At 39.1% G+C, this 9224-nt stretch overlaps 1 protein-coding gene across 1 annotated transcript in view; it reads left to right on the top strand.

The window, feature by feature from the left end:
* Positions 1-7805, top strand: part of LOC139718438 (uncharacterized) — a 162846-nt gene extending 155041 nt beyond the window's left edge. Inside the window, 4 exon segments of the mRNA XM_071629910.1 lie at positions 1232-1402; positions 5479-5632; positions 6419-6600; positions 7632-7805. Coding sequence (XP_071486011.1) covers positions 1232-1402; positions 5479-5632; positions 6419-6600; positions 7632-7805 — 681 coding nt within the window.
* The last annotated feature ends 1419 nt before the right edge of the window (positions 7806-9224 follow it).

The following is a 9224-nucleotide window of genomic DNA, read 5'->3' on the forward strand; positions in this document are numbered from 1 at the left end:
TATGTGTTGAAGTAAAATCGGCTTGTCCTCAATGGGTTAAAGACCAAAATGATAGATGTCAACAAAAAAGGGATAGGGAATATAAACCAAACTCCTGAATGAAAATTGACTGCAGCAACACATGGTCTCCCAGCCTGTTGTGGGAGACAAGAGTGTTTACAGTGAAATAGAAAAGATATGTGAAGGCAGTGTCGATTAGCCTGTCAAAATTGAAAGCAAAGGTACATGTACAAGATCTACATGTATGTTAAATCCCTATTTTTAGGAGAACTAGCTCTTATATCAATTTTTTTAAATCTTTTTTTTTATAGCAAGGTCTTTGTTTAGCCAAGAGACAATGACTAAATCTTAGTATTATGATTCTAATCATTCAGCAGTTTGTGTTTAGTTGTGAAAGTGTTCGTATGTAAGCATGCATTTATAGAGATTTGGTGGTTCAGTATTATTATGTTTTCCTTCATTTTGAGCAAGATTGGAATATGTGATTTTGATAGGATTTGTTCAACTCGAAAGAAAACACACACACACACACACACATTCAGAATTACACCAATGGCAGCAGTGTAGGTTGGTTGAAAGGAATTGTGTCAAAATACAGTGCAAATTTAGCCAAAACAAAAACACAAACACTTTTTTTTTTGTTCAGAGTATACAGAGCACTACCAATCATAGGGCGTAATATTCTGAAAGAGCCACACACTGTGCAACAGCAACTAATACCAAATGCAACATGCAAGTCCACTTGGGCGACAGAGGCAAAACACTTAAGTTACACATTTGCTTCAGTTTGTTGTATGGTGACGATTGCTTTGCCTCATGCATGCATGCATCTGCAAGCACATCTCAGTGTAGTGGGTGTGGTGCATATTTGTCACTGTTTTAGTAATCCTCTTAAATAATATGGTCACTGTCTTCAGAGTGAGTTTATTTCTGAAGATATCAGCCGAGTCCATTTCTGAGATATTTTTCAGATGTTATAGATAACTTCAAGAATGAAACTGTGAGAGCTCACAGCTACTTATTTCCATTGTTTTCCAATCAACGATCCTCTGCAGTTCCATCACAAAACCAAAATGTGGGTATATTTGACTGCTAAATAGTTGGTGTTACACAAAGGTACAATGTAAGTTTGATTCAGGTATTAAGCTTCAGAGAGACAATGAGCTTTTAAAATGTTTAAGTGTTTTTGGCTATTTATCATGCCTTTGCTGGCCTCCCTTAATGACGACAGTGCTCTGTGACCTGTGGAACTGGGATCCAGACTCGAAACATCACATGCCTAGATCAGGACAATGTTACGGTCAGCGATTTTAACTGCGGAGGGGCACGCCCCAACGACACCCAGGTCTGCTCTTTGGATGACTGCCCTGTCTACTCCTACCAAGTTGGCAACTTTTCTGAAGTAAGCACCTTACATGCACAGCGGTGACTGGTCAGTGGTGATAGGAGTGGTGGTGATGACGATGATGATGGAAGTACAAGTGTTGGTGGTTGTGTTATAGTGATGATGATGATTATACATAACTACATAATAAAGTACATGTACATGATTTTTTAGCACTGCTACCACTGCCGCTGATGGAATGTTTGGATGGTAACAAAGGCGTTGGTATTGATGATGATGATGATGATGATGATATAGATTGTAGTAGCTTTGGTGGTTGTGGTATAGTGATAATGATGATGATGGTGGTGATGATGGTGATGATGGTGAATGGTGGTGATGATGATGGTGAATGGTGGTGATGATGATGGTGAATGGTGGTGATGATGATGGTGAATGGTGGTGATGATGATGGTGAATGGTGGTGATGATGATGGTGAATGGTGGTGATGATGATGGTGATGATGGTGAATGATGGTGATGATGATGGTGATGATGATGATACTCAACTACATTTATTATAAACTATTATGATGTGTAACACTGCTACCACTACTGCTTGAACCTGTGTGATGGTAAAAAAGGCGTTGGTGATATGGATGATGATGGTGGTGGTAAGTGTCTTGATAGTGATGGAGGTTGTGGTGAAGAAGATGATAATGATGATGGTGATGGTGAGTGCCTTGATGACAAAAATTGACCATGGTCGATGTCAATCCTGATATTGGGAGTGGTGCTGGTAGTGTTGATGATGAAGGTGTAGTGGCGGTGATGACGATGATGATGGTGAGGGTGTCTTGATGGTAGCAATGGGAGATCGATGCTAGTGGTAGTGATGCTTAATTATGGTGCAGGTGTTAACAAATGATGACAGTGATAGCGTTTGTGGTGCTTACGATGATGATGATGATGATGATGAGCCTGTTGTTGATTTTGAAGTAAAATATCCAAGGAGTGGAATCAAAGGCAGAGAAATGTACAGTCAGATTAGGTAGAGTATTACATCACATACTATGGAGAGGTAAAAGTACAGGGAAATTCTGAAAATTAAGATTATAATGCTGTTACTACTGATTATGATGATTACTGTGATTAAAGTGATGATGGAATTGATGAAGTCATGAAGCACAACAAAATGACAGGAATTCACAGTCCTTGCAACCTTTTTATCAGGGCAAGATTTACAGTGCTATTACTCCTGCAGACATCAACATTAGGGCATTACAAAAACGTATATGGACGTTGACTTCTGACTAGTGGCAACTGACTGTAAAAAGACAGTGCAACTTGCAACATTTCTAAATTGATGTCTTTATACAACGTATATGTTGCCAATTGGAATATACTGTAGTATGGACACGAGTATTGCATGATTCAGGAATCAAAATTCATGGGCTATCAAATCATTGTGGGTTTTTTTCATTTCGGTTCAAGTGAAAGTACAGTCAACCTCGCCTAAGTCGACCTCGCATAAGTCGAAAACTCGGCCAAGTCGAAGCTCCAGAAAAGTCCCGATTTTCTCTTTACTTATTTCTTTAAAATAATCTTGCACAAGTCGAAGTTTTACAAGTCGAATTTCGCCTATGTCGAAGATAATTTCGAGTCCAGATTTGTGTAAATACATGTAATTTTCATTGCACAAGTCGAGGTTTTTTTTCCCCGCACGTTATTCAAACATTGAGTGAAGCATTCTTTCATTCTTCGATAAATAAGCGAAGGAAAAAAAAACACTACTTTTGTAATAAAATACTCCCAAGGGTCGAATACAAGTTAACCCTAATATCCCTTGTATCCTTGATGTCCAGCTGAGAAGAACATAAAAACCAAAATTTCAGAAATGAAGATTTTGGTGGCCCGCGAAAAAAGTCGGATGTTTGCCATTACTTTTGGAAATGAACAGCGGTAACAATCGGCTCCGTAAGAAGCTAAAATAAATGTCAGATGTTTGCTTTTAATTTTGGAAATGAATAACGGTAATATTCGACTCCGTATGATACTAAAATGAATGTTGGATCTTTGCTCATACTTTTGGAAATGAATAACGGTAAGATTAAGCTCCGTACAGTGCTGAAATTAATCTCAGATATTTGATTTTGCATTTGCAAATGAATAAGGATAACAATCGGCTCCGGAAGATGCTAAAATGAATGTCGAATGTTTGCTTTGACGATCGGAAATGAATAATAATAATATTGAAGTCCGTACGATGATAAAATTACTGCCGGATGTTTGCTTTTACGTTCGAAAGAAAATAATAACATTCAGCTCAGGAAGATGCTATTCCATAAAAGTAAATGTCGAATGGTCACTTTGACGTTCGGAGATGAATAACAATAATATTCAACTCCGTATTTGTACCATGATTTATATAAATGTCGGATGCTTGTTTTTGATTTCGAAAGTAAATATAGCAATAACATTCGGCTCCGGAAGACGCTGAAATAAATGTCAGATGATTGCTTTTACGTTCGGAAATGAATAGCAGTAATATTCTGCTCCATACGATGCTAAAATAACTGTCGGATGTTTGCTTTCAAATTTTGAAATGAATAACAGTAACATTTAGATGCGTTCGATTGTGAAATTAACATTTGATGTTTGCTTTGACGTTCGGAAATGAATAACAATAGTATTCAACTCCGTACGATGATAAAATAAATGCCGGATGTTTGCTTTTACGTTCGAAAATATATAGCAATAACATTCAGCTCCGGAAGATGCTAAAATGAATGTCGAATGGTCACTTATACGTCCGGAGATGAATAACAATAATATTCACCACCATATTTGTACCATGATTAAATAGAATAGATGTCGGATGCTTGTTTTTACTTTCGAAAGTAAATAGCAATTACATTCAGCTCCGGAAGATGCTGAAATAAATGTCAGATGATTGATTTTACGTCCGGAAGTGAATAACAGTAATATTCTGCTCCATACGATGCTAAAATAACTGTCGGAAGTTTGCTTTTAAATTTCGAAATGATGCGTTCGATGGTGCAGCGGAAATTAACGTTTGATGTTTGCTTTGACGTTCGGAAATGAATAACAATAGTATTCAACTCCGTACGATGATAAAATAAATGCCGGATGTTTGCTTTTACGTTCGAAAATAAATAGCAATAACATTCAGCTACGGAAGATGCTAAAATAAATGTCGAATGATCCCTTTGATGTACATGAAACGCATTTCGATTATTACAGTCCAATAACTTAAGTTTCTCGATTTTTTAAAACTCAAAACAAAACAAAAAACACTAAATACTATACGTATTGCTATACCGTCTTCTGTATGTCAACTGCCAATAAAGACATAAAAAGACACTGCATTATAAAAATTTATTGGAGAATATCGGGAAACATGCACGAGACATTCTCCGAAGAAGCTTCGGGGTCTGTTCGATATTTCACGAAGATTTTGCGAACATCGCGCACGTCTGGCGAAGGTCAAGCGCTATGTCGAGACAGTAAAGACATTTTCAAAAGCAAATCACGACCAGATCATGACGCATTGTGCGGAAGAGTTCATTGAAAAAAAATATATATCTATCTAATTCAAATTCTTACTGAAGTAAAAACATCCCCGAACAAATAACGGCGCCCCGAACTCCGGCGTTCGTTTCGCGATCATTTGCAGAAATTACGTGCAACACATTTCGATTATCACAGTCCAAAAATTGAGCTCCAGGATTCTTTTTTAAAATGTAAACAAAACAAAAATACTAATTACAACATAATACTACCGTCTACTGTAATTTCACGGCCACTAAAAACATGATAAGACACTGCATTATGAAAATTTGTCTGGAAATACAAGTCGAAGAAAAATTCGACTTCCGCGGAAGTCGAATTTCGCGTAAGTTAAAGTGTTTTCGCCGGTCCCAATAGATTCGACTTAGGCAAGGTTGACTGTATTTTTCTACTTTTTTGTTCAGTAAATCTAAACACAAAGTGATACTCCTTACTTTTTTTATAAAAAAATCAAAATTGATCATCAGTTTTTCCTTTCAACAAGCCCTCAGTTTGTGAGTTTAGTAGTGTTGGATTTATCTCATATCTCTTATTTGTGAATATCTCCACCTTCCTCCCATCAGTGCTCAGTCTCGTGTGGAGATGGGGTGCAGACCCGCAACGTCAGTTGCTATGACGACAATGGAAACGAAGTCGATGATAGCTTCTGCGTCAACCAGACCGCACCGGACACGACCCAGGCCTGCAACGACGGGGATTGCGTGATCGCCAACCCAAGTAAGGACTCCCCCTGTGGTTTGAAGAGACTATGTGGGAATTTTTTTCTAGTATAAACTGTTTTAAGGCAAACGCCTACAATGTCACCTCCCCCCACTTTCAGCTCTCTCTGAGATGAGCATACCATTTTCCAGTGGTTTCAGCGGTGGCAAATTAAATTTATGTAAATAAAATCCTTTTATGAGGGTACAGAAACACCTCCACCTGCCTTAACCCGTTGAGGATGGACTGAATTTGCTATAACACACATTTTCCATAGACACTGGCCTGCATGAGTATACTCGGGACTCATCCTCAATGGGTTACATAGATTCTTGGTTTTTTACTAATTCTACTACACCAGGCTTTTGAGTCTCATTTTCAGAGTAAGTCAAGATTTTGTGAAGGGATCAAACCTCAGGTTCATACTTGAATAGATTTGTAACTTCTTTAGGGGCAAAGGTGTTTTTTTTTTTCAGAATCTCATCTTCAGATAATGTTCAAATAGCAGTGTCAATTGTTAGTCCTAAGTGTCACATAGTTCAAATGAGGAGTAGTGAGAGCTTTCCAGATGTCATGATCATTGTTTATATTGGACTGTAATGAACGGCATTATTCATGTTTTTCATCCAAATAATCTGAAATGTGCTCATTTCCTTTGGATGAGCTCAAACTGTTTCGCAAAATGAGTACATGTTCTGTGGCTGTCTTTATGAAGAGACTTCTGATATCTAGTCCCCTAGGTTTGAAGCTATGTCACAGCAGGCAGTCACTGATTTCTGTTTGTTTGTTTGTTTGTTTTCCCAGCTTGCGGTGACACTGTGAATGGAAGCAGCGTGCTGGAAGGCAACCTCACCAGTCCGGGCTACCCCGGGGCCTCCCCTGCCAATCTCTCCTGCCCCATCGTCTTCATCCCCCCGCAGGGTTACTTCTTGGTGATCGTCTTCAACGTCTACGACTTGGATACAAATTGCGGGGAGAGGGTCACGGTAGGTGTAGAATGCAGCGCATCTTAGGATGGGCGATGATACGGTAGTGGGGGGGGGGGGGGGGGGGGGGGGCGATGGTATTGTGACTTCCTGCCATTCAAAACCATGAAAACCGGGCAAGCAGGTTCTGCTCTTGGTTGGGATGTTGGCAGCAGGAGGTGCACTTCAGCAAGATGCAGCTGCTAGCTGCTAGGATGTACAGCTGTACTGAGATGTGAGAACGCCCACCAAAGTCCTGTAATGATTTGTAACTGCACTAATTTATGCCTGCCTTTCCATATCCATTGGAGGTAGCCAATTCTTAGTCTCTGATTCGAGGATACCTTCCCCCCCCCCACTCCAGTATTTCTAGGATGCCTTCCCCCCCTCCAGTATTTCTAGGATGCCTTCCCCCCCCCAGTATTTCTAGGATACCTTCCCCCCCCAGTATTTCTAGGATACCTCCCCCCCCCAGTATTTCTAGGATACCTTCCCCCCCCCCCTCCAGTATTTCTAGGATACTGTACCTCCCCCACCCCCACTTTAGTATTTCTAGGATGCCTCCCCCCCCAGTATTTCAAGGATGCCTCCCCCCACTCCAGTATTTCTAGGATACCTTCCCCCCTCCCCCACTCTAGTATTTCTAGGACACCTTCCCTCCCCCCCCCCTCCAGTATTTCTAGGATACCTCCCCCCCCCCCGACACTCCAGTATTTCTAGGATACCTCCCCCCCCCCCCCACTCCAGTATTTCTAGGATACTCCCCCCCCCCCACTCCAGTATTTCTAGGATGCATTTTTTCCCCCCACTCCAGTATCTCTCACAAGATTTTGTTCGAGAGATGGAACATGTTTGGTTTATCCTTCGGATGATAGGTGGAAAGAAAATGGAAAAAGTGTACCAATTGTACCATTGTGCATGTTACCTTGCGATAAATACAACTTTATAACAAAAAAAACAAACAAACATACACTGTTTTTTAAATTTGGCCAAAAATATATCTATTTCTATATTTTAATGTGCTCTGCTGTATTTGTTTTCTTTCTCCCCAGTTTACGGGAGACCAATCTGGTTTCTACGATGTCTGCCAAGGAGTGGTGGTCACTCCCATCAACCTGTCCTTCACCGCCGACTCCATGGTCACGATGGAGTACATCACAGACGATGACCTATCCAACACACCAGTCTACTCTGGCACCTGGAGATATGTACAAAGCGTTTTTTAAGGTGTGTTGTTGCCTCTCGTCAGAGAACCCTTCTTTATACTCATTCTTAAAGTGAGGGAACTTAGCTGCAGAAATTATCAGCCTATCATTGAATTGGCATCGCTAAATCTTTTCCACACATCATCATACAGTGAGAAGTCAAAGAAAGGAAAAAAAAATGCCCATTTGAGATGGGCATAAAACAGTTAACCACTAAAATGTGTAGCCACTTTAAGAATCAGGTATTTCTTCTCCTCACGCAACCCTTCAGATCTATCCTATTGAATCCTGGGGGAATTTTGTTTTAGAAGTCATTATTTTGTCATCAAATTGGCAACACTGAATCTTTCTGCATATATCATATGTGCAGAAGTTGAGAGAGTTGCCATTATATCATCAAGCAACACATAAGAATGCAGCAACAAAAAAAAAAAATGGCAAGATAATGGCTCTTGCAAATTGTGCAACTGAAACAGAAATAAGTACTAAGGTACAGTGTAGGTGTAAAGAGCTCCTCTGACTTAAAGTGCACAAGCCAGTATCAGGAAAGATTTTTTTTTTTCTTTTCTTTTTTTACAACACCTATTGGTGATAAAAAAAGGCATACAGCTGTTGCAATATGTCAGAGTCCTTTGTAAAATGTGACTTCTGGAAATTCTGCCCAATCTGGAACTAGCAGAAGTGGTGTTTTACGGAGGAAGGTTATAGAGACCATGAATCACATTTTCATTGAATTTGCATGGAACATACATTAGATTTTCAACTTCACTTGAAGATTTGTCAGAAGATGGGGGGGGGGGGGGAACAGGCACTTTTGTTAAAAATATGTAGTGATGACCTAATTGTACAAAAGCATTCTGTTATGTGAAGCAACTCGCTGAAGTTTAAGTGTGATGTCATTATTTGCATTTTATGTATGAGTACATTCATTTGGATGCTCCAAAATTGTTAAAGGTGAAACGTTATCTGTTTCATTCTCTTTGCAGAAGATGCTGTGATGTCCCAAGCCAGGGGAATGACGGAGAATGCTTGTTATATGTGCCTGTATATGTAGTTTTCATCCATTGTATATGACTTATATTTATGTGACTCGTACATCCAACAATTATTACTAATACTTGGAAACCTTGAAAGATATACTCAGCTCTTGAAAAGAAAAGAAAAAATCTGTTTTATCATATATATATATATATATGAGAAAAAAAGTGACTGTAACAAATATGGACCTATTTATGTCTCATTTTAGAATTCAGAGTTTAGACATACATGTCATGTTTGTTGTAAGATTGTCCTTCATGAAAATATACAGTATTTTTGAATACTTGTATTGTGTACAGAGCTTTAAACAGGTTTTCCATTTTTCCTATTTTATTACCTTGTAATTTTGTTATTTTTACAAATTATCAAAAGTATTGAATGAATATGGTCTTCGGTGTGTTA

The sequence above is a fragment of the Diadema antillarum genome, unplaced genomic scaffold (assembly GCF_040938485.1).
Source record: "Diadema antillarum isolate AM-2024a unplaced genomic scaffold, OU_Dant_1.0 scf00000094, whole genome shotgun sequence".
Lineage (NCBI taxonomy): Eukaryota > Metazoa > Echinodermata > Echinoidea > Diadematoida > Diadematidae > Diadema > Diadema antillarum.